The sequence below is a fragment of the Sorex araneus genome, chromosome 2, assembly GCF_027595985.1.
Source record: "Sorex araneus isolate mSorAra2 chromosome 2, mSorAra2.pri, whole genome shotgun sequence".
NCBI lineage: Eukaryota > Metazoa > Chordata > Mammalia > Eulipotyphla > Soricidae > Sorex > Sorex araneus.
In genome coordinates, this window is record NC_073303.1 from 114837443 (window position 1) to 114865409 (window position 27967).

Consider the following 27967-nt stretch of genomic DNA (forward strand, 5'->3'; position numbering starts at 1 on the left):
TTTTTTTTAATAAATTTATTTTAGGGGATATCCTTTTAACTATAGGATCATAATAGGGGAGTCATTATGTCTAAAGTTTCTTGTAATCTCTCCAAATCCTTTTAAATCTTAATCATGTGGAAACCAGTTTCATTTTATGCTGATGAAGAGGGTAGAATGTGACTAGGTGGGAGTATGCATGCCACATATTCTTAAATTTCTGCATTAAATACCTGTTAAGTGCCTGGCAACACACACACACACACACACAAACACACACACAATTTTATGCAGTTATGCCTGAATGGGCCTGAATCTTCCTTCCTAGTTTGTCTCTTATAAAACCTGAGACTAGAATTGTGTGCATGAACATGGTCTTTATTTAGATGTTACAAGAGATTGCAGAAATTGAGAGCTAAAGTTTTACGAAACAGCAGTTAATCTACGAGAAAATAGGAGTAAACAACGCATGCACCGGCTTTCCTTTTGTTTCCTTTACTTCTCTGAGAGATAATTTCCATGTTTTAGCTGAAGTGCCTGTAGAGTTTAAGCTCTGCTCCCTGTAGTGACAGCTAATTGCATAGCAGCATCCTTGTTTCAGCACCCCCGAAGTACAGATTTGTTGCACTCTCACCTGTTCTCAGCACCTGTTTGGTTTCAGTCTCCAGTTAAGTTACTACTTACTGTTTGACATGTAGCCTTATAATTATATTGCCCTTGCTTGGCACTATATATTAATGCATATTGCCAGTGAATAGTTCCACAGGAATCCAAGGAGAATGAGAGCCTTTTAATTTTTCCAGTTGTCTCTCATCACCAAAATTCCAGAGAGAATTCAGATTATTTGCCTAAAACACATAACACATGACCACTGTTTGTGCTGATTTACAGGGATTGACAAGAATTGTTTTAAAGAAACAGACACTGGGGTCAGTTTTTAAACTATATATATGTTTATATATGTGTATTTATGTATACATACGTATATATGCATATATGTGATTGTTTTTTATGACTTTGCTTTATCTTAAGTTTAATTTTTGGGAAAATTTTTAAAAATTCTGTTTTCCCACTAAATGCACATAATAATTACTGAAATAATTTACTGGGGTGACTAAAGAATTGAAAATGCAAACACCTTCCCATTTTAAAGGGTATTATATACATACATCCAACCAATAGGATTTTATTATCAGTTATACACATATATCTAAATTTTTAGACTAAATAATTGATAATTTATTACAGTTTTATTAATTTGGTGATGATCAACATGCTATAAAAATATGAGCCCTTTATTCTAGGATTTCAAACGGTGTTTATCTAACATAAAGACATGCATTAGTTCATTAGGTAATCAGTTTTTCACCCATTGCAGGTCATATGACTTTTAAAATTCTATGAAATGCACTTTATACTACAAATAAATATGCAGGGAAAATGAAAAGAATTATGACTTAAATATTTATAATGTTTTAGTTTTCAAGGATCAGAAGTGTCTGAAGTATTTTCATAAACAGCATAAAGATTAATGAGAATTATTTTCATGTATTCAAACTTGAAAAGTTTTGACTACTACAAATGTGCATAAGTAATGGTATGATAGTATTTATATTCATGTATGCAAATAGAAACTACAGTGTCTAATTAGAATATTTTTCAGAAATATTTTTACTGTAAAATAAAATCAAAATTAAAAAAGAACACATAACAGATGAGTTTAACATACTAGATAAGAATTTAAGTTAAGCATCTGTGTAGATGCTTTGAATTCAAATTCAAATGCTTTGAATTCAAATTCAAAGAACACATAACAGATGAGTTTAACATACTAGATAAGAATTTAAGTTAAGCATCTGTGTAGATGCTTTGAATTCAAATAATTGGTTAATTAAAATTTTACATCACATTTTATAAGGTACTAAATAATATAATAATTAACAATGAAAATAGTTAATAAAACTAAAAAAGAACTTATTGTATGCTAAGCAGACTTTAAGTATATCAATTCTGTGATGCATCCAGAACCTTTAGATGATATTATGATACTTCTTAAAGATGAAGAAACTTAGGCACAAAATGCTTAACAATTTACTTTGGGAACCAATTTAAGGAAAATAGAAGGAGACAAGATTTGAACCATGCAATCAGGCTCCTTTGTTTGAACTATAGTTCTGAAAACAATTATTTCTTTAATAAGTGCTATTTTTTTTAATGTTTTGCTTTGTTTAAAATAATTAGACATCCTAGATAAAGGTAGGTTCCTGCATGTAGTAAATCTTCTTGATAAAATTATTGTTATTAATGTTTACCTTAAATTATAAACACTCGTGCTCCCTCACTTCAAAATATATCACAGAGATATATTAAAAAAGATAATGTGTTACTGAAATAACAGCATACAGATGGGTCAATGAATAGTCCAGAAACAAGCTCACATATTAATGACCAGCAACTATATGATAAAGGAACAATAACATACAATAGCAAAAATAACTTTTACTTGTAATAGAAAAACAGGTAATTAGCATGTGAGATAATTAAAATAGAACAATATATTGTGTCTTATATACATTCTTTGTCCCTCTCAGAGAGCCTAGCAAGCTACTGAGATTGTCCCGCCCAAACAGCAGAGCCTGGCAAGCTCCGCGTGTCGTATTCAATGTGCCGAAAACAGTAACAATAACGGGTCTCATTCCCCTGACCCTGAAAGAGCTTCGAATATGCACCGTTGGGAATGTTGAGTAAAGAAAGGCTGCTAAAATCTCAGGGCTGGGACGAATGGAGACATTACTGGTGCCCGCTCAAGCAAATCCATAAACAACCGGATGACAGTGATACAGTGATACAGTGATGTTGTATTTTACAAAAGTTTAGTTCAAATGAGTTAAAATAAATATTAGAACCAAATGGCATATCAATTTATTTATGATGATATGTGTGGTATTAATTTCTATGAATCTGTCTCCTTTTGGAAGAAAAAGAAAAACAAAACATTTAAAATGAGCCTATATCAATCTGAAAAGCTTCTATATAGGGAAAAACTATAACTAGGAAAATGTAAACTACCTGAGTAGAGTCAGGCATTTGCAAATCATTATCAGACAAGATATTATTATGAAAACTATATACAATTCAACAACTAGAAAATATTCCTATAAAAATAATGAGCAGAGAATTATAATAGGTATTTCATCACAGAACACATACAGAAAGACAGCAGATACATGATAAATTGTTTATCATAATCTTTTATTGGAAGGAAATGAGTAAGAGGTCAAAAAATGAGATGTTACTTTTCATTAAATGACTATGATCAAAAAGATGAAAAATGGTGAGAATTAGGACATGCATAGTTTGTGAAAACATAAATTGGTACACCAACTAGGTGAACAGTGTGGAGGTTTCTCAAACCAGAAGAGAAAGTAGAACTACCATATGATCCAAAAGTTTCACATCTTGGTATTATTTGAGGAATATAAACACATTAGTATTAATACATCTGTTCTTTTCTGTTCAGTGTAGTTTATTTTCAGTATCCAAGTAGGAAATTACCCAAAGGGCCCTCTATAGAAGAATAAATGTATAATATTTAAGTCAAGTGTAATACTTGACTATAAAAATTAGATTACTATGAGTTGAAGAAATATACAGAGGGGTAGGATGCTCACCTTGATTACAGTCAACTTGGCTTTGATGTCCCTCACTGCATATGGGCCCCTGAGCCCCACCAGGAGTGATTTTTAAGCAGAGATGTAGGAATAAGTATTGAGTACTGCAGAGTATTGCCCCCTAACAAACACACAAAAATACAACATAAAAACAAATTAAAAAATTCTGATTAATATTCTCACTACTAGTGACATGATTGCACCTTGAAGAGACTATACTAACTGAAATGTCAGATGGAGACAAATTATTTATGATTCAAGTATAATTCTTTGGAAGATACATAATTAACGCAAAAGAACAGCTGAATGCAAATGAAATCAAGACCTTATGATGACAGCATGAGGGATCCGGTGGAGATTTGGTAGAAGTAGCAATGATCTAATGAGGGTAGAAGAAAAACTAACTAGCAAGTGTGGTGTGGTATGTAGATACTTCACCAAAGTGTGACGCTAACAATTAGAGGTGTTTTGATGTTGATTCTTGTTACTTTTTTTCAATCTTTGGTTTTGTTTTTGGGCCACATCCAGCAGTGTTTAAGGTTTATCTCTAGCTCTGAATTCAGAGATTACATCTAATGATATGCCAGGGTTAGAATTGTGTGTTCATTTGCAAAAAAAGTGCCTTACACACTATACTAATCCCTCCTGCCCCCCAGTCTTAGAGTTTCTTAACAGAAAACTTTAATGTTTCCATAACACATCTGTACATAAAAATATATTTTATATAAATGCACACACATATGCATATATGCCTGTGAACCAGGATCATTAAGTTTGTCACAATTGTATAGTTGAAATGTTAATCTAAAATTATGTTTTCAAACTCCCATGTTTCACTGAATCATCTACTTTTCAGATTCACTTTAAAATTAATAGGTTATCACTTGAATCAAACAGTACAAATGAGGTTTGTAGGCTAAAAACAGCTCATACTTCTGGGCTACTATATATTTGTATTTTTAGAGAATTTACCAAGATATGAAAAAGGTTTCATAAGCATTCAAAGCCTCAGGTTCTTTTTTTTTTGTTCGTTTGCTTTGGGACCACACACAAAGACTCTGAGTTTACTACTGGCTCTGTGCTCAGAGATTAACACTACTAATATTTATAGTGCCAGATATCAAACCCAGGTAAACAAGAGCAAGGCAAGCGGTCACTTTGATGGATGTATCTCTCTGGCACCCATATTTCAGGTTCTTTTGAAACTTAGGCAAACTGGGTAATTGGACCAGGTTGAAATATATCTAAATGTTAGTTATATTGGAGTTTATTGATCTACTCTCTTGATTTTATCCCCTGCTACAACCTCAATTTAGTTAGGTCAGCTCTGTTCCTTTGTGCATGTGATGATTTTGACATTTCTATTCTACTTCTCAATATTAAATAAATATGTAACTTACATATTTTACTCACGTAACTGTTTGAAGCATTAAGTTGAGCTAACCTACCTGTCAAAATATCCTTCTGTTTAATTCTTTTCTGCGTCTAAACATATGAAATGGTTTATATTAATTTATGAGTTATTTTTGTTTTTCTAATATCCTTCAGTATTGCAAATAGAATATATTTTATCTTATGTATAACTAGACCAGTTTACTACATTTTGTTCTGAATTGTACCTCTGTGTTAGAACTCTCTACTTTAATATTTTGTTTGTGAGTTTCCGAACACTTGCTTGAACTGAGACAAAATTATCATTATAGTTGCTAATTGGCCATAGTGAAAGTCATTAATATAAACTAACAGGTTTTCTTGGCAATCATCATTCTATAAATTACATTTAATTCCTTGAAATAATATTAACATTTATTTATCTAGATAGAGAAATAAATATTCTATATATGAAGGTCTTTTATATCCTAGGATTCATTGGCCTAATTCTCAGAAGTAGACTCTCTTTCTATATCTATCTCTTTAATTTAACTATCTTAGGTTTGAAAAGATTTATGACAATTTTTAGGAATTTGGTATTTGTTTAATGAGAATAAACTTGCAATGAAATCCCACTATTTTGGTAAGTTTTACCTGTTTGGCAGCCTTGATTAATTTATATCAGTAAATTGAATGGCATAGATCAAAAACCTAAATAATTAATACATTTTATGCACTATTATTACAGTAGTGTTTTAATTTATAATATTGTGCACCTCCTAAGTGCTCATCATTTATATATTAACACTTGGCTTGTTTGATTTAGCTGAAGAAAGATAATTTTTTCAGCATTTCTATTTTAAATGACCATATAATCTACATTTATTTGCTTTGTCCCTACTTTTCTTGTCATAAGTTCAATTGTATTAATGACCCTTAATACATTTTAGGTCCTATATTCATCATCTAATAATCAGGTTACAGTCAGTCTTCAAAATCAATGATTAAATTTATTGCTTAACTTTCCTGAAAGTTCCTCAAAGAAAGGAGTCTTTCTTATTCATTTATGCATTGAAATGTTCTAAGTCAATGTTCAGTGTTGAATAAATATCTCCATAAAAGAATGATGACAAATCATCATAAAATATTTATTTGACCTTTCTATAGGAGAGAAGGTTATCTAGAATTGAAAATGATATTCAGGTTGCCCAGTTTTTGGTATGTATTCTCTATAATTTTTGTCATTTAATTAAAAATTTTAATTATAAATTTTGAAATTTCTATAACTCCTGTTTAGTAATTTTAACTTTAATTGTTCATAATTTAAAATGCTTTTAGACATAATCTAAGTGTCATGTATCAAGTCAACTTTTTGTCAGTAGGGCATGAAAGTCAAGAACTGTATAGTTGCTGGCATAAAGATATATAAGTAAACCAAAAAATTAGACTACAATTGATTCTAATATAGAGTGAACTCACATAATGATTTTGTCTAGCATATTAATGGCTGAAAGTAATAATATTCAAGAGGAAGAAAACAACATATAAAAAGCTATGAAAGTCACCTTAACTTGGTGTATTTTGAAATTAAATATTGTCATCTAATGTTTCCTGTCTCTTAAGATACAGAGCAACTAGTCTAATGATCATTATAAGTTCTGGGGAGGCTCAGAATCTTCTCAAGTTTTGGGGGTAATGCCTTTGTCCAGCGGGTAGGAATTTAATGCCTAAAGGATAACTGAGCCCAAATCCCTGATTTCTCATTTTCTATATTATGTCTATTCTACATAAATTTACAACCCATAAATGTTTACATATGCAAAGATTCCTTCAGAAAATAAATGAAACTGTTCAAAATGTAGGTGATAGTCTTATTTGATTAGTACTTTGTATAATTTGGAAAAAGCATACTGGGAAGTCTATATCAACGGTAGGTAAGCAACTTCACATAGATATTTTCTGTTACTTATTAAATTCTTATTCCAGTTATTTATTGTCTCTCCTTGACCCATACACCATATTTCTACACACATTATAATTACACACACTATAATTTTGTTTTGTAAAACTTAATTTTCTGCCTCCAATCTCAACTACAATGCTTTTTTCCCAAAAGGTTTTGAGAATGATATGGGTTCTTGGCGCTGGAGCAATAGTAGAGCTGGTAAGGCATTTCTCTTGCATGTGGCCGACCCAGGTTCGATTCCCAGTATCACATATGGTACCCTGAGCACCATGAGGAGTTACTCTTGAGTGCAAAGCCAGGAATAACCCCTGTGCAACACCAGGTGTGACCCCAAAAAAGCAAAAGAAAAAAATGAATGGTATGGGTTCCACAAATATTGTGCGCAGCATTTAATCTCATTCTATCCTATTGGATAATTTCCCTCCTTCTTACAGCACAAGATTATGTTGGATTTTTTTTATTATAAAAAGTACAATGAATCTTTTGTTCATAAACATTTTTTCTGCTTACAAACTCAATACCACATAGTCCTCATCCTCGTACCATTAGAATGATTCAATAATTCAGGGAGCATAATATGCTTCTATTCAAAGGTGGTTTAGATGCAGAAGGTATTGAGAATGCTTGAAGATTAGTCATAAATATTACTTGACTTCTGCCATTTATAAGATTCTTTTAAAGACATCAAAACTGGGCTCTGATTAAATATTATTAAACAGAACTTTGGTACTGGACTCTAAATAAATATTATTAAACTGAACTTTGGTCGATTCCCCCAATATTGACTTAAATTCGTTTAATTCTTCTTCTTATATAAGCATCTGTGTTTCTGTACCTGTTTATCTATGTATATTATGATTTTTATATTTATTTATTTATTTATTGCTTTTTGGGTCACACCTGGTGATGCACAGGGGTTACTCCTGGCTCTGCACTCAGGAATCACTCTTGGTAGTACTCAGGGGACCATATGGGATGCTGGGAATTGAACCTGGGTCGGCTCCGTGCGAGGCAAATGCCTTACCCGCTGTGCTATTGCTCCAGTCCCGATTTTTATATTAAACAAATAATTCTGCCTTTTTAAAAGTACATTGTATTGCATACCAGATTAATACTTGTAATGCAACTAAAATTATGACACTCTATTTAGAATACTGTATTAATGTAGTTATATTTTCTCCTTAAAACTGTCCTCAATTCCTGTTTTTATTGGTAAAGAGAACGGGTGCTTTTCTTTTCCTGGTGGTCTTCTCATTCTTCCCATTTATTTTATAGATAATAGATTTTCATGCACTTTAAATTTCTTGGAAAAAATATTTCATCCCCAATATTCATAATCCTTCCTTTCTTCATAGATTGTAATTTTTATTTAATATATCCTACTTGAATTTTAATATTTTTCAAAACTTTGGAAATATGTTTATTTTTATATAAGAAAGTATTTAGCATCCTGAGCCATAGGTTTTTGTTTGCAAAGTCAGTTGTACATCTATCCATTGTTTGATATTCAAAATATACAGCAACACAGAATGATTTTTTGCTTTGAATACTCTAAATCATTATGATGAACACATCTCTAATAGTAATGAGTACACATTCATTCAAAAAAGATAAGGTGTTTTACGGAGGGTGAGTGACCTATTACCGAGATTAGGCTCAAGTGTGTGCACACGATCTGGGTTTGCTTCCTGTCACCACATGACCTTACAGCATCACCATTATTAGTGCTGTGGTTCAGAGCACTGTAGTACTCAGCACCATGTGACTCAAATTGTATCATATATTCAGGCTTTAGCAGTGACTTGTATGGGGTTGGGAGTGAGGTGTCAAGAATTATCAGATGTGGACACTGGGTCCCAGAGTGATTCCTTGAGATTTGTAAAAGCAGCATCAAAGGGCCAGAGAGATAGCTCAGGGGTTGACAGTTTTGTTGTTTTTTGTTTTTTTGGGTTTTTTTGGCATGTGATGGGCCCTTGTTCAATTCCAGTGATGTGATTCCCTGAACAGGAGAGATTCAGGAGGACAGAGCAATGAGTAAACTCTGAGAACTGCTGGGTGGGACCCAAACTCCGTTCATTCACAATATAAAGTAGCAAAATAAGACATGTCTTATGAAGTGCTGTATATTTGTAAAATTTCTTCTCTGTTTGATTATTTCAAAATCAAATTCATATTTGATTTTGCTCTCTATTAGTCTACAAAAGCCATATCAATATGACTCCCAAATGGCTGAAGTGGGAGAACAAAACAAAAGTTAAACAAATGATTGATTCATGACACTACCTTGAGCTGTTATCTATTTTCATGATCTACTATTTAATGTACCATAAATCCAATGTACTATTTAATGTACTATAAAACCAAGCTCCCAGAAACAAATGCAGCCACAGAACATCTTATAGCCTAGTTCTCCCTCTCGAAGAACCTGGCAAGCTACTGAGAGTTTCCTTCCCACATAGGAGATCCTACAAACTCCCCGTGGCTTATTCATATGCAAAACCAGTAACAATGATGGGTCTCATTACCCTGACCCTCAAAGAGCCTCCAATGCAGCACTGTTGGGAAGGATGAGTAAAAAGAGGCTGCTAAAATCTCAGGGCTAGGACGAATGGAGGCGTTACTGAGACTGCTCGAGAAAATCGATGATCAATGGCATGATGATGATGATGATGATGACTATTTAATGTTGGCTGGAGTGATAGCACAGCTGGTAGGGCGTTTGCCTTGCATGAAGCCGACCCAGGTTCGATTCCTCCATCCCTCTCAGAGACCTTGGCAAGCTACCGAGAGTATACTGCCTGTACAGCAGTGCCTGGCAAGCTACCCATGGCATATTTGATATGTCAAAAACAGTAAAAATAAGTCTCGCAATGGAGATGTTACTGGTGCCCAATCGAGAAAATCAATGAACAACAGGACAACAGTGCTACTACTTAATATTATGTCATAAATCTTGTCTTATCTGTTAACTTAATAGTTTTAGCAATGTACTATTTTCTGCACTATTTTATAGCAGAGAAGTTAGTGGCATCTCTTCCCCATGTATCCTGAAGAAGCTTCTCTGCTAAGCGACTGCTTGAACAGTGCTCGCAGGCTTCCTTCCCACTCTCTCTTTGGAACTCACAATTGTGGATGGAGGTTGTCAGTTGTCTTTGGGCCACCAATCATGGGCGACTCTTTGAAACAATACAGATGCTGCCAGAATAAAACATAATCATTTTTCAGGCTCTTCATATAGCCAGAATCACCCTTATAAGAAAATAAATTTCTAGAGACAAAAAAATTTTCAAAAGCTGTCAGTATGAGTTTTGTGCTGTTTAATTGGCCCATTATAGTCAAATCCTTGTCAGTGACACTAGGATTCCTTTTTATATGTTCTGCCCCTCTCAGATTCTGTCCTCCCTGATTTTTTTCTTTTTCTTTTTCCCTTGCCTTGAAAAAAAAAAACACAAAGATTCAAAAACGACGATGCTCAATTCAATTAGATGCTATTCCCCTTTGTTCCTTTGGACAAGATGTTAAAAATTGCCTTAACTACAGATCTAAATCCCAATTTCCTTGCTCCCTGCATATCCAAAGTTTAGGCAATTTAAAAATTTTTTTTCGGTAGATAATATTTGGGCTGGAGTGATAGCACAGTGGTTGGGCGTTCGCCTTTTAAGCGGCCAACCAGATTTCGCTTCCTCAGCCCCTCTTGGAGAGCCCCGCAAGCTACCGAGAGTATGGAGCCCCTGCGGCAGAGCCTGGCAAGCTCGAACAACTCGATGAGCAACAGGATGGCAGTGACAGTGACAGATAATATTTGGAGCGATAGCACAGCGTGTAGGGCTTTTGCCTTGCATGCGGTTGATCCGGGATTGATTCCTCCTTCCTTCTCAGAGTCTGGCAAGCTACTGAGAATATGCCGACTGCACTGCAGAGCCTGGAAAGCTACACTCTGGCATATTTGATATGCCAATAACAGTAACAACAAGTCTCACAATAGAGACGTTACGGGTGCCCGCTCAAGCAAATCAATGAACAACGTGATGACAGTGCTACTATATTCTGCTATGCTGCAAATACATGCTGTCTTGCAATACTTTAAGTGCCCTCCATAATCTTTCAGACAGATTATTAGGTACTCATTAAATATTGTAGAAAACACACATTTGAAAATAATATAATTCATCATTCATCTTTCATTAATGAGTTTAACTATATTAATATAATTTGTCAGAAAATCTGCATTACTCCATGAATATTATGTAGTGAACAGTTTAACATTTCTCTACATGAAGGTTATAGACTATTGAATATTTTTTCTCTGGTATATTTTGATCAATAAATATTCAATGTGGGGCATTATTTATTATCTTGATAAATAATTTTAATGGTTAGGGAAGAGAGCACTAGAGAAGCTTAGAAGGGAGTATACCTGCAACAGAGGCAAGCTGATGGACAGGAGGAAATCTGGGGGATTTGGACACTGGTGAAGAGATTGTTGGAACATTGGATGCCTGAAACTCTATCACAAATACCTTTGTACTTTTGCAATCCATGATGATCAATCAAAATAAATGTATTAAATTAAAATTGAAATAAATTCAAACAACAATAGGACATGAAACAGATAAATTGTACAGAAGGTAGGGCGCTTATCTTGCTCTCTACCAAGCTGGGCTCAGTTCCCAGCATGTGATACTCATCTTTGAGCATACCGGGAGTGATTCCTGAGAATAGAGCTGGCGGTAAGCCCAGCGCACAGCCAGGTGTACCCTCTCCCCTCCAAAGAACAAATTAAAAAAATAGAACTTGTTAAAAAGTGAGGGTCTTCATAGCTCAATACAAATGCATACTTCATTTTACAGAAGATTAATATTCCTATATTTTATTAAAAATGGTAAAAAATAAGAAAATTGTTAAAAGGAAAAACTGCCAACTTATTTTGTAAACTGTCATTTTCATTGTATATCATAACTATAGCTTTTTATGTTACATATTTTAATGCAATTAAGTAAATTACATATTATATTGGAGCAGTGGTTAATATGAGTGTATTATATAATGATTTAGGGTCAGTGTTATCCTACCACTCATTCACTATTCCTGATATATACTAGTCTGCAAAAATACAATCCTTCCTTCCTTCCTTCCTTCCTTCCTTCCTTCCTTCCTTCCTTCCTTCCTTCCTTCCTTCCTTCCTTCCTTCCTTCCTTCCTTCCTTCCTTCTTCCCCTCACTCCCTTCCTGTCTTCCTCCCTCCCTCCTTTATCCCCTCCCTCCCTTCCTTTCTTCCTTCCTTTTCTCTCACTCTCCTCCTCCTTTCCTTTTTTTCTTCCTTTTTTTCCTTCTTCCGTGTTACTGGTGCTCAGGGCTGAGTTCTGACTCCAGTTTCATTTCAGGTGGTGCATGTGGCACTATATGGGATTCCAGGGATTGAATCTAAGTTGGCTAAGTACAAGCCAAGGGCCCTGCTTGTACTTATCTCTGAGCCCAGTAGTTTCATATTCTTTTACACAAAAGAAAATCATCTTCCAAATTGGATTTTCACCCCTCTGCAGTATAATAAGAATTTTCCTTTTGCATGTAGAGTACTATTTTACAGTTCATTTAAAAGCTGTACCAACTAACTTAGGTATTTCTATTCTTTTGTTATTATTTGCTGTTTGAGCCACACCGAGCAATCTTCTGAGCTTACTCCTGACTCTGTGGTCATATATCACCCCTGGTGGTGTCAGGGGACCATACAGAGTGCCAGGGTTTGGATATAGGTCTTCTGGGTGCAAGACAAGCCCCTCATTCACTGTACTGTCACTCCGACCCCATAGATATTTGTTTCTTTTGTAAACAGAAATCCTATAGCATGAAAGCATTAGGAGTTACTAAGCAGAAATGCAAAACAAGGTCTATCAATAAAATACTCTATTGTATACACATTCTAGAATACACAGGAAATTGCCAAATAGTAAGTGATCTTAGAAAACAGTGTGTCCTATCAAAGAAGCTGCTTCCACTTATGTCAAACCATATGGTTTCAAACTTTAAATTATAAATGCTTATGTATGCATTCTTTGCAACACATATATTGTTTACAAGATGTAATATTCAAATAATGGATGCGGAGGTACCAAGTCTATTATGGAAGATATAGTTGTAGAATTAGGAACATTCCTATAGAGAGAGATACTGAACATCAACCTGATTGGGTTGGAATAAATGAAGGGATTGATGGATAGTCTTTGTACAGTCAGATTTAAGAAGGGGATACACTTGGGACTTGGAGAACAGCAAGAAAAATTATAAATACTATGAGTCATTGAAGGAAGTGCAAATATTTTAGTCACACGCTGAGTTTAAGATTGTTTCAAATAGCGGGAGATTTTATTGCAAAGAATCTAGGTTGTAAACAAGAAGGATGATATTTTCTGTAATTAGGCAAGGTAATCAGATTTTTTAATTTTAGAAAGATAGGTATGATAGCCCCACACGTCAGAGCCTGGCAAGATACCTGTGACGTATTTGATATGCCAAAAACAGTAACAACAAGTCTCACAATGGAGACGTTACTGGTGCATGCTCGAGCAAATCGATAAGCAATGGGATGACAGTGATAGGTATGATAGCATCTAGAAGGAAGGAGAGAATTGAGAGATTATGTTATATGAATGGTGCTACGTAGTTAATACTAGTTTAGACAAATAACTACCAATTCAGTCTAGTCAAGTGTTTGGTGAATACAAATAACCTTGGCATTGGGAAGACAGCAAACCAGAAAAAAGTATGTTTTAAAGAGAAGTACTTTAATCTTCAAAAGTATTTATGTATATTTGGGAGTAGAAGTAGAGAAATTATTTAAAAATGGTTTAATTCAAAGTTTGCTGGAAACATTTCATGGACTGTCCAAGAAATTTGAGAGCTAACAAGACAGAAATTGCCGTTGTAGTCATAAAAGTGAATTAGATATAAAATGTCTACTTAATAAAAAGAAAATGGGCCATTAAATTCATTTATAATTATGCTACTTAAGGGTCAGATGGAAAAAAATAAAATCAGAATGAAGTGTATGAAGAATAACTATTTTAAAACTAATGGACCAGAAACTTGAAAGTTCATGACTATGCAAGGAAAGAGTGAATTTCAAACAAAGCTTATCATAATTTTCCATCACTGTTGAGAAATCCAAAGTGGGACAAAAAGGAAGATATATTTGATTTAGCAATTAGGAGGTCATTGCTGGCATTAAGAAAGTAATTTCAACACTAAAGTGGAGAAATCAGTCTAACATGTTTTGGAAAGTGAATGAGGGAGAAGAAAATGGAACAGTGAGCATAAGAGACTATAATTCTTTCACATACCTGTGAATCTAAGAAAAATAACTCAGGAATAAAAAGGAATAAGAGTTGCAAAAGGCAGGAGTGAGGCAAGTGAAAGGAATTGTAAGGTGTTGATACAATGGAGCGAATTTGAGTTGTAATTCATAATCATATTAATACATTCTGGCAATATAATGTATAGCATGGTAACCATATTTAAATAGGAAGATAAGGTATAAGCTATAAATTTCCAAGAGAGTAGATCTTAACCATTTTCTCTGTGGCGGTAGTGAGATAATACAGAGTGGTATCCTAGCACATAGCTGACCTGTACTCTATCTTTGACAGCTCAAAAGTTTCTCTGAGCTTTACCAGGCATGCTCCCAGAATGCAGAGCCAGGGACACATTTTGATCAGCATGGGGTAACTACCCCATGAAGCAAACACACAAAATAAACTAAATGTTCTCTTTCTACACACACACACACACACACACACACACACAACCCACACATACACACATACGCACACATACAAACTGAGCTGATGGACTTATATTGATCATTTGGCATTGTATTACAATATACAAATACTAGATAGTCACATCTTGTACCTTAAGTCCTTACAATGTTATTTGTCTATCTCTCAGCAAAACTAGGGTAAGATCCCTTGTTAAAGATTGAGAAATGTTGTGGTCATTGATAAGGTTTAGAATCTTAAATTCCGCCAAGGTTTCATACTTATGCATGTAAATTAAAGGAAGCAAAAATAAATAAAGTAACAAGAAAGAAGGAAATAGTGTGGGGAAAATAAAGACTATGAATAGGAAAAGAATAATGTTGAATAAATTGAAGGAATAACAATATACATTAAGATTTGTCCTTGTTGCAAAATGATACACCTTCACTATTAACAATATAAAATCATACATAAAAATGAAAATTTAAGTGATCCTTAGCTCACCACATAATATGAATGTTAAGGGAAATTCTAAATAGACTTATGATATAATATTAACTGAAAGGAAGAGCTAGTAAAGAAAGCTTTCCAATGTTCTAGAGGAAAATGAGTTTGTGATAAGACAATGAGAAATGGAGCAGAAGGGTGACTCCTGATGGGCTGTTGAATTGAGTGCGCCTACAGAAAGAACCTCCAAACCTGATAGTAAAAGTGGTAAAGATAACTAGATATGGTTTGAATCACAAAAATAAAATTTATATATTAGTGTTTTCCATTTAAAAGTACAAGTTATTACTGAGGACTTTAAAAGAATGATCAGGCAGAATTTTAATTGAATGAAGCAAGTCCATGAGAGTAAAAAAAATTGCTACAAATAAGATTTTGATTACTACAATGGTAAAAAAAATCACAACATTGTTAATAGTTGTTCTATTAGCTTAAGGGAAAATGATTTAAAACCTCCAAAATATTATAATATTTGAATTTTTAAAAATTTATTTATTTTTTAATTAGTGAATCACTGTTAGGGTACAGTTACAGATTTATACATTTTCGTGCTCGTGTTTCCCTCATACAATGTTCGAGAACCCATCCCTTCACCAGTGCCCATTCTCCACCACCAATAATCTCAGCATCCCTCCCACCACAAAATCCCATCTCCCCCCACCCCACCCTGCCTCTGTGGCAGGGTATTACTTTTTTGTTCTCTCTCTCCAATTGGGTGTTTTAGTTTGCAATAGGGGTGTTGAGTGGCCATCTTGTTAAGTCTCTCATCTACTTTCAGCACGCATCACCCTTCCCCCGCGTGGCCTCCAACCACATTTTACTTGGTGTTCCCTTCTCTATCTGAGCTGTCTATTCCCCAGAATGTGAGGCCAGCTTCCAAGCCATGGAATTAACCATCTTGTTACTTATTTCTACTATTCTTGGGTGTTAGTCTCCTACTCTCTTATTTTATATTCCACAGATGAATGCAATCTTTCTATGTCTGTTTCTCTCTTTCTGACTTATTTCACTTAGCATGATACTTTCCATGTTGATCCATTTATATGCAAAGTTCATGACTTCATTTTTTCTAACAGCTGCATAGTATTCCATTGTACAGATATACCAAAGTTTCTTTAACCAGTCATCTGTTCTAGGGCACTTGGGATTTTTCCAGATTCTGGCTATTGTAAACAGTGCTGCGATGTACATATAAGTGCAGATGTCATTTCGACTATACTTTTTTGCTTCTCCGGGATATATTCCCAGCAGTGGTATTGCTGGATCAAATGGGAGCTCAATTTCTAATTTTTTGAGAAGCCTCCAAATTGTTTTTCAAAAGGACTGAACCAGTCGGCATTCCCACCAGCAGTGTAGAAGGGTCCCTTTCTCCCCATATCCTCTCCAACAGCAGTTGCTTTTGTTATTTTGGATGTGTGCCAGTCTCTGTGGTGTGAGGTGGCATCTCATGGTTGGTTTGATCTGCATCTCCCTGATGATTAGTGATGTAGAGCACTTTTTCATGTGTACTGTACTGTGTATTTTAATTTCGTTATAATTATGGAATTTTTAACTTAGAGTCTACTCACTTTGGTAGTTTATTGATCTTGTTTTGAATGTGGTATATGCTCACCTTTTAAAACACAATTTCTCTTGTAGTGAAGACCTGTGGCTCCAATATTCAAGGACCAAGTGGAACCTTTACGTCTCCCAACTTTCCGTTCCAGTATGATAGCAATGCGCAATGTGTCTGGGTCATCACGGCAGTGAATGCAAATAAGGTAAGGGGCTAAAAATGCAGAGGACTAGCAACAGACACCAAATGAGCTCTAAGAATATAAGGAAACTGTATAATTCAATATGATTTCTACCAATACTCTCCGCTTATCAGTATTTAAAAATGGCACTAGATAATGGGAAATTAAAATTTGAATTAAATTTATAAGTCTACTCAAATTTTCTAAGATATAAGTGTTAACACACAAATTTTATGGATGAGCATTTTCTGATATATAGTTTTGAATTCCATAAGTTTATTTTATAAGTCCTGAATACTGGCTATTCACTTTGTTTCTTTTCTGCTTGACACAGCATTCAAATATATCATGAATTTATACATAACTAGATTTTTCTTTTTCCCCATTTCTTTATTGCACTCTGTACCAAGAGAGAATTTGTATTCGGGGTATTTCAAAAGGTTGAGTTATTTCTGTGTTTGATGCTATGATCAATAATACACCTAAATGCATATGCACCGCCTGTCTTCAAACACAATTATAATACTGAATGGATATAAGAGCAGCTAAAACATAATCTAACTTCCTCTCTTACAACTTCTATAGTACTTGTTTTCTTAAATTAGTTAGACCTAAGTGCCATTCATAGCAACTGGTATGTTTTCTGGGTTGGATTAAGGAAAGTACTTGGATGAAACCAAAAGACTGGGTCACATTGTGGCTTAAATACTGCTTTAGAATTTACTAGCTAGTAAACTCAATGAACTTATTTAGGTTCTCTTAAATTCAGTTTCTCTAATTAAATATGAATAAGAACATTTATTTTACAGTGTCTTTAGAAATTAATGGGATACTGTTTAGCAAATGCTTAATTGAGTTCATAAATACTTAAAATATATTGCTATTTGATAACACGTATCCTGTCTCTCATAATCTTTATAACACTGTTTCCTGAAAACAGCATGGTCAATGTCAAAGTCAGCTCAGGAGATGGAGTGATAGCACAGAGGATAAGACATTCACCTGACACACAGCTGGCCCCATTACAAGTGCCAGCAACGCACATCAACTCCCCTGAGCTTCATCTGCCTCAGAAATAATCCCTGGATACAGGTCCAGGAGCAAGCCCTGAGCAACACTGAGCATGGTACCAAAAAACAAAAACAAAAATAAAACTATTTTGGGGGGTCACACCTGGCAATGCACAGGGGTTACTCCTGGCTCTGCACTCAGGAATTACTCCTGGCAACGCTCAGGGGAATGTATGGGATGCTGGGAATTGAACCCGGGTCGGCTGTGTGCAAGGCAAATGCCCTCCCCACTGTGCTATCACACCAGCCCCAACAAAAAATTATTAAAAAAAACCCATTAACTCAGTGCTCACTTGAATTTCCCTTATAGGAAAACCCCACTTTCTGAATTAAAAAAATCATAAATTCTCTCTTTTCTTATTTTCTATAAAAATGTTAAAAATCACTGAATCAAATCATCAAATCCTTTAGCTATCTAAAACTCTCATCCCATGTCACAGAAAAAGTCCAGATATTAATTTATCCAATACATCTCTATACAATGATGAGATTGAAACAATTTCAAAGAGAATACATAAAGCACTTGAAAAAAGACAAATTTATTGAACACTTAGTACCATGAGGACTCTGTTGACATAACTTTTTGTGAATAATTTAATGCTCATAAGATTTCCATACGGAGGGGTTCAGAGCAATAGTACAGCAGGGAGGGTGTTTGCCTTGCATCCTGCTGACCCAGGGTCTATCCCCAGCATCCCATATGGTCCTCCAAGTACCACCAGGAATAGTTTCTGAGTGCAGAATCAGAAGTAACCCCTGAGCATCACTCGGTGTGACCCAAAGAGGAAGAAAAAATCCATACGGTAGATACTTTTATTCTGTTTGTTCCACAAACAGAGAGGGCCTAAATATTTATGAGTACAGATGCATAGCTTGCAAATGATGAGAGTAGCACATGCATTATTGTCAAAGATATATTTCATGTTAACTTTTAAGTATCTTAGTAATAGTAAGATAGGCATGAAAAATTTATGATTAAGCATGGGACATTTTATATTAATCTTGTATTGGGATAGAAATCATTTTGTGTTGTGGCAATTACCTATAATTGTCATCAAAATGCAATTATCTCCTATACGATAACTGCTCTGATAAGTTTAATTCACTCTCATTACTGAGTCATCAGAAGTCCCATGGAGGTCATCACCATCCTCCTTGTTTATTCTACCTAATCTCCCAAACTTTTAGTTCTTCTTTTTCTCTAAGGAGTTCAGTTTTCTAAGGTGGAAACAATAACCTTAGCTCTTTGTTACTTTTATCAAGTAGCTGACTGTGCACATTACTTTTTCTTTCTTGGATTATTATAAGATAGCATATAAATCTGGATTTAAAGTATATTTTATAGTGACCCATAATTATAATTATAGTTCAAATTAAGTTCCAGTTGTCTGTCTTACTTAAAAAAATACACACTCACCATTTAACTGTCTCTTAGAAATAAATACACATTTCTATTTTTATTCTAATTCATTGTAACCTATTCTTAAGTATTGACTATGATTCAATAAATAATTTTCCTGATATACTAACTGATTACAACATACTTCTAAGAAATATTGTAAGTTTTTCTGCCATTGTTATTACTGTGGAACTCTTCAGTGCCACCCTTGAGAACAGCATGCGACGACTTGAAATGGGAAGGGAAGGGAGTGAAGACAGAGGATCAGCAACTACACCACCTCCACTTCGCTGATGACACCGTTCTGATAGCACCAAACATTAGCCAAGCAGCACAAATGCTGGCCATCTTCAACCATGAGTGTGGAAAGGTCAGATTGCAGCTGAATCTCAACAAGACAATGCTCATGAAAAATAAACTAGTCCCTGAAGCCTCATTAGCTCTCAATGGAATGAACATCTCCGAATGCAGCAGCTATGTGTACCTGGGTTAAGAACTCAACATGAGGAACAACTTGGCACCAGAACTGCACAGGAGGAAGAGAGCAGCATGGAACACCTTCAAGAGCCTTGAAGAAGTGGTTAAGAGGTCAAAGAAACTTTGGCTCCAGGCAAATCTTTTCCACTCCACCATTCTTCCTGCACTAACATACACCTCAGAGACCTGGGCCCTACACAAACAAGATGAGAACGTTATTTGGGTATCCCAAAGAGGAATCAAAAGAGCTATGCTAGGAGTATCACATTTCACTCAAGTGAGAGAAGGAATCTGAAATTCAGACTTTTGTCTAAGGTCAAGAATCAGGGATGCTGTCTCGTTTGCCAAGACATCAAAAATAAGATGGGCTGGACTCATAATGCAATTCAGAGATGACCACTAGACTAGAGCTGTTACCAACTGGATTCCATGGGACGTCAAAAGAATGCATGGCCACCCACCAACGAGATGGTCAAACTTCTTCATCAAAACCCTGAGTGAAAAATTTGAGGCTCTTCCTCTTCCTGGATCGAGCAGATATCATTGGGCTACACTAGCATGCAACAGGGACAAATGGAGACCCTACTACAGCCCGCTCAAGCACATCGAAGATCAATGGGATGACAAGTGATACAAGTGACACGTGATTTCTGCCATATGTTATCACCTCTGAAATAATTTTGGGTGGAAATTTCTGGTATGAACTGTAGTCACACAGCTCTCCTAATGAAATAAACCTCAATTAATAGATATGCTCAGTTTATCAATTATTTATAGTTTTCCTTAAAATAATAGCTCATAATTTAATATTGAAATAAATATTAATTTACTTAATTATAAGTAATTAAATGTTATAAAAAGTAATATTTAACTTAATAGTTAAGATTGGTAACTGCAAAAGTAACGATGATATTCTAAGTATTTAAAATCAATTTATAGTTGTTGAATTAAAAACTTGCAAGATTTAATAGTAGATGGGGCTGGATTGAACTGAATTCAAAACTAGACTTTCTCTTTTTAATAGTTAGATAATTTTATCTAGACATGATGTTTGACTCATGGGCCCTATATGTTTTCCTTTTTCATCTTGTAGAGATAGTAATAATATCCTATAAATTTGTATTTGTTTTAATGTTTAAATAAGAAAATAATGTGCTATGCAGAGTAGGATTATTAAATTATACCCATTACTATTTCCATATATATTTCCATATTTCCATATAATAAAGAAACATACTTACTTTTAGTTATTTATTAGATTTAAGTTTTGTATTAATATGAAAAAAATCACTACATAATTTTTCCTTCTATATTACATAATGTGGTGAATAATTTACTTGTCACTATTTATGTTAAAGTAGTTAATGCTAAATCATAGTTATTTTTATTAATCAGTTTTCAAACATTTCTACTAAGTTTACTAAAATAAGGTATAAGGACAATAATTGCAATCTTAGTGTGGCATATAATCATTAAGGTCACTAATTTGCCCATCCCACAATCTTCTATAGAGGAACTATTTTGTGATCATTTATTTACAGAATTAATATAATTGAGGGTTTCATTATAAAAGCAACTTAAATATTAGAACAGATTATTCAATATAGCCCTTAATTACTCTTGCATTATGATACAAATTTAATGCAAGTTCCATGCATGAAATAAGTACTCTTCTGACTTGACCTTTTCCTTAATTTAAATGAGTAAGATTTCCCTCATTTTAGTTGGTCTGGCGAATTATCTTCAATTCTCAGGATGTGTAAGGGGAAACAGACAATATTTTTAGGTATTTTACTGTCTGCCATATTCCGGCCTGCAGATATAGCTCTATTTGTTCTCATGTATCTCTTTGACTGTCAGAATTTTCTTTCACATTTTCAAAACATATTACTGTATTATTTCCAGTTAAAATAATAATATTTTAAATTGCCTATGTGAGCTGGGACCCAGAGGAAAATCCCCCACCCCTCAAGATATTTCTCTGTCTGAAGGAGTAAACAAAACAGCATTAGGCAACTACAGAAAAATCTATCTCAAAGTAAACATATGGATAACATATATGTTAATAAATTCTAAAGAAGTATGGGGGATATGGAGTATTCATTCTATGGTAATGGACCAAGGACAGAAAGGTGAGAGGAGAGAAAGATTTGATCTACCAAGAAAAAGGCAACTTTATCAGAGAATAAAGAAGGTGAATTTATCAGAGAACACACACTCACTTTAAACTTCACTCTGATGAGAGCTACAAATGCTATTCTAGGATTTAAGAAGCAAGGGGCAGTGATGATCTCTTCCTTTAAGAAAAGGGTAGAAGCTGAGAAAGAATAAAAGCTTATTTTGAGCCTCAAAAGCCTCACACTTTTTTTTACGATGTTTGCAAAAGTAGATGGATCATGGGGAAAGTTTCTCAAGAATCTCAGTGAGCCTGTTTCACCACACCAACATGACACTTAGTGAGAGAGCTCTGTTGAAATAACCACATTCAGACAGTTTGGAGAGACAGAATCCACAATTTAAATAAAACTCTGAACTGGCCCAGGCTTTGGGGAAGTCAATCTGAACACACCTCAAAAAAATTAGGAGTTGAGCTTCCATACAGCACAGCTATTCCACTACTGAGAAGACACCCCAGTGTACCAAAAACACAATGCAGAAAAGACATCTGCCTCTTATGCTCATTGCAGCACTGCTCACAATAGCTGGAATCTGGAAACATCCCAAGATCGCCCCCAAACAGATGACTGGAGAAAGAAGGTATGGCACACGTTCACAGTGGCATACTACTCAGTAGTAAGAAAAGATGAAGACTTGCAGATTTTCGATTCCTGTATGGACCTGGAGAGTATCAAACTGAGTAAAATGAGTCATAAGGAGAGGGACAGACACAGAATGACTCACTCAGATACAGTATGTAAATAAACATAGTACAGGAATAACTAATGCCAAAAGTCAAAACAAATGAAGAACTGGAGAACTGGTCATACTAGGAAGCTTTCACTGGAGTCAAGGGAAAGGGTCATGGGTCAGCGAACTGACCACTGTGACAATGATAGAGGCAAGTGATCACTCTGGACACAAACTTTGTACTGAAACATGCAAATGTCAGCATGATATCCTATCAGTAACATTTTGCTAAGCCCCATTGCCAAAAATGAGTGGGGAAGAAGAGGACAAAGTAAAGTGTCGCACTGTAGTACTGTAACACTGCTGTCCATTGTTCATCTATTTGTTCAAGCGGGCACCAGTAACGTCTCCATTGTGAGACTCATTACTGTTTTTAGCATATCAAATATGCCACAGGTAGCTTGTCAGGCTCTGCCGTATGTGTGGGATACTCTCAGTAGCTTGCAGGGTTCTCTGAGAGAAACGGGGGAATCGAATCCAAATCAGCATATTCCTGCATCAGAAGCAGGCTGGGGACAGGAGGGAAATTGGATTCATTGGTGGAGAGACCTGGACCCACATGAGGGATTGGTGTCGGAACACTGAATGACTGAAAAGCAATTTTGAATATTTTTGTAACTTTGTAATGTACAGTGTCCAGAACTAATTCCATGCTCTGCATTCAGGGGTCCCTGACAGACTCCAGGGACCATATGGTGTGTTGAAGACTAAATATGTGTCAGTCACATGCAAGCCAAAGGACTTTCTCAACATTTATGAGTAGTACTCATGCTTCTAGATGTTTAAACTCTTACAATATTAAAAGAAACATCCTATTCAACTTCAGTAAACTTTGGGAAATGCTTAAATAATTCCCAGTGACTGGCAGTGGTAAGGTCCTCTGCCTCAGATGAGCTATTTTTGAAACCAAGCCCAAATGGTAATAAAAGCAAAAAAATATCCAAATCCCATGACTTTTCATCTCATGATGATCGCAAGTGATAGACTGGTAAAGGAGCATTGGAGGAAAAAGAGATCCATTATGGTTGTTTGGGATCTACTTTCTGTCATTTGTTGACTCTAATTATTTGATCCAAATTTTTTTATAATTTTTGAAATCAGCATGCAAAATGCAATTTTCAGAATCTTGAAAGTGACCCAAGAGGTCACTATGACCTTTTGCATAATAATTTTGTACTTTCATTTACTTAAAACTTCCTAAGTAAACCTTATAACTATACTTAATTACATAATTTGTTTATTTTTATATTGTCTTAAACTATTTGAATTTCTTTGTTTTTACAATTTATTTTTTTTTCTGAGTAAGAAACATAGACTGAGAGCTCTCTAAACCGTTCATAGATCTAACAAGAAATTTAATCTTTTTCAATATACTTGAAATTCAATCAAGCAATAGAAAATAGGTATTTAAAAGAATTAAAGAATTCCTTAAAATTTAATATACACTAATTGTATGCTAAGACTTTGATCACTTGAAGCCAAAATTTTATTTTTTCTTTAAAGATTTATTTTTGAGGCAGTAGGTACTCTAACATCTAATAACTAGAGGTCACCTGTGCCCTAATAGGACATGAACAATATGGAAAGGACCAGGCAGGCAAATTTCCTACCCATAGGAAATATCCTATTTCACAAGCTATAAGTTTCATATTCAAACAGTTGAGTGGGAAGAAGTCTTTAACATGGGCCCATGACCTTGAGATTTGACAGGAAACTATGAAGTACCTCAAAGAAAATATAGGTAGAAAGCCTAGGATTTGGATCTCAAAAGAGTCTTCAGTGACTTGATACCAACAGGAAGATCAACAAATAAATATATAAATAATGGGACTACAATAAAATAGTTTGTGTACGACAAAAGAAACAGGGTTAAACTAAAAGACTGAATGAGGTACAACAATATTTTCATTCAACACATCAGGTGAAGGGCTGATATCTAGGATATACAAAGTACTCACAAATATCAATAACAAAAATAATTTATAAACCCTTTCAAAAATAGGGAAAGGAAATGAACAGATACTTCTCAGAAGGATGCAGCACTATGGCCAATAGATACATGAAAATGTATTCAGCATCACTTTCACTAGGGAAATCCTAAAGAAGACAACAATGAGAATGTCACACCAGTGAGAATGGTGCATACCCCCAAAAAGTATGAAAAATCTGTGCTGGTGGGGATGTGATAAAAAAGAGCTCTCATCCATTGCTTGTGGAAATATCTGATTCAACTCCGTGGAGAAACATTGTAGAGAATCCTCAGTAAACTTAAAACTGAGCTACAAAATGACTCATTAATTATATTTTCAGTTATCTATCCACTGGGGCATAAAAAACAATTAATTCTAAAGGAAATATGCACACCATTATTCATTGCTTCACTTAGTGTGATTGCTAAATTAGAGAATCAACCTAGGTATCCAATGACAGATGGATCATGAAGGTGTAGTATGTATACACAATGAAATATTATGCAGCTGCAAAGAATGAGGGAATCGTGCAATTTTCTGTACCCTGGTTAGGGCTGGAATATATGCTCGGTGAAATAAGCCAGAAGAAACACAGACAGTGTTATATCTCACTTATCCGTGGTATAGAGAATAACTGGATGAGGAAATGTAGTGTAGTAAAGGGAAGGTGCCCAGCTCAATTCATTCCAGAGCTTAGGACGAGGACAGTAAAGGAAGGAAATTAACGGGGAAGAAAGAGGATTAGAAAGGGAAGTGGTGGGGGAACATCGGTTATGCTGATGAGATGGGGTTCTATAATTATAAATACAAAGAACAGACTTAACAACACTGAAAACAGGATATCTAAGCTTCAGCCACCTAATTCTCAATGTGAATGTGGCCTCTAAGGGGGTGGGGGAAGGGGGCATGAATGTTGATGGAGTATGGGAACACTAGCGGTGGAAGCTGACGCTAGTTGTGGGATTTGTATTGAAATGTCACTTGAAGCTCAACTGTAACTTTGAAACCATGGATCATTAAATAAAAATTATTTATGCATAGCATAGTGGGTAGGACATTTGCCTTGCATGCGGCCGATTCAAGTTCGATTCCTCCGTCTCTCTAGGAGAGCCCAGCAAGCTACCAAGAGTATCCCACCCACACAGCAGAGCCTGGCAAGCTACCCGTGACATATTTGATATGCCAAAAACAGTAACAACAAGTCTTACAATGGAGATGTTACTCGTGCCCACTTGAGCAAATTAATGAACAATGGAATGACAATGCTACAGTGCTACAGTATATATGTATATATTTCATGATCACTTAAAGGAACATTGGGTGCATGATTCAAGCATACATTTTGTTTTTTGCATTTCAAAACTATAAATATCTGACTTCTTTCCAAATTTGACTCATGCTTGCATCTTTAGTTCAGAGAATGTAATTTTACTACTATGTAAATGAATCAGTGTGAAGGTCAAGGTAAAATCATAATTTAAAATGTACATATTTAAAAACTCACCCTGAGGGGCTGGAGCGATAGCACAGTGGGTAGGGCATTTGCCTTGCATGCGGCCAACCCGGGTTCGATTCCAAGCATCCCATATGGTCCCCCAGCACCGCCAGGAGTAATTCCTGAGTGTAGAGCCAGGAAAGCCCTGTGCATCGCTGGGTGTCACCCGAAAAGCAAAAAATAAAATAAAATAAGATAAAATAAACCTCACCCTGAGATATAGATTTATTTATAAAATTTACTCATTTTATAGATAATAATAATGCTTAAGCAAAGTCTTGATTTAAGTGTCAAAACTCATAAGTGTTTATGTGTCATCTCAGTTCTCTGAATATTGTTTTCTTCATACTTACGCTAAGAATAAGTGATGCTGTCATATCATAGGAATCATAGGAGTAAATAAACAAGTTAATAAACTAACCAGGACTATTTATTCAAAATATTTATTTTACCTTAAATGTACAAGATATTTTTCAATAAATTATCTTGAACATTTAAGGTAAAATATTATTTATGTCTATTTAAAAAGTATTTTAGGTTAACTTCCTCATAAAAATGCAGAATAACTTTAAAAGACCTAAAGATGTTTAAACAAAAAAAAATATTCTTAAAAACCAAAGAACTAATTTTAAGAAGAAATTCATATGGATCTCAAAAGAGAAAAAATAGATATGGTCCCTTTAATAGTCTAAAATCAGTGTACAATAGAAGGATAATAATTTTGTCTGCATTTTGTCCTACAAATAATGATCAGAAAGGTAGCTCAAACAACTGAACGCATAATTTTCATGCCAAAGACTAAGTTTTAAACAATGATTTCACATAAACCCCTGGTGCACCAAGTACAACCAGTACTGACTCCCAAGCAGAGATCTGGGGAATAACATCTGAGGCCCACTTGTGTGGTCCCAAGTCAAATTCAATACTAACCATGGGTTAACTATAATAACTATATATAATAAGTGCTATTATATTTAATATGTATACATTCTGTATACACATTCTGTATATGTGCATATTGTTTTCTCTAGTTTTACAATGCATAGTTTTGGGGCATTTTATTACATTTTGATATAGTTCTTTGTTATATCTTAATCTCATGTAGATATTTGGTTCCTATTAAAAGCAATGATGTTTTAGAAGTTTCTATTGTTATCCATAATCGCATGTCTCAATCTCAAATGCAGGTAAAGAACAGTCTTTTCTGAAAATGTATAATAGCCCTTTGTAGACAGGTCATTGGGTTCGGTACATTTTTTAGAAAAGAAGTACTAAAAGTTCATTTCATAAAATGGTGAAATGATTTAATTGCAGAAAGCTTCATTCATATATTCGCTTCAGTAGTTAGCCCCATAGATTTTTATTCTGACTCAGAAAATAATGAATCAGTGCCTCTCCCCAGATGCTCTATAAGCATCAGTATACACCCTGGTCTTTTATCCACGATGCTGTCATCAAAATCCTTTCCGGCTTGTCACTGTTCCATCATCACAGTTAGCCTTTTGCCACTTCATTTAACCTGCCCACTTTGAGGCTCTAGTTTTTATGCCAAATGGGATTCTGGGACATGAGCCAATGTTCACTACCAGATCTGAGACCGAAGCCAGAAAAAAGAATGTCACTTTCTTGCAGGCTGCAATAGTCTCTCTCTCTCTCTCTCTCTTTT

General features: G+C 34.8%; 1 protein-coding gene across 2 annotated transcripts in view; it reads left to right on the forward strand.

Annotated features, from left to right (window-relative positions):
• CSMD3 (CUB and Sushi multiple domains 3) overlaps window positions 1–27967 on the forward strand; it is a 1180343-nt gene that overhangs the window by 532330 nt on the left and 620046 nt on the right. For both annotated transcript variants that reach the window (XM_004607658.2, XM_055125482.1), the window contains one exon: window positions 16886–17007. In XM_004607658.2, coding sequence (XP_004607715.2) covers window positions 16886–17007 — 122 coding nt within the window. The remainder of the gene's footprint in view (window positions 1–16885; window positions 17008–27967) is intronic.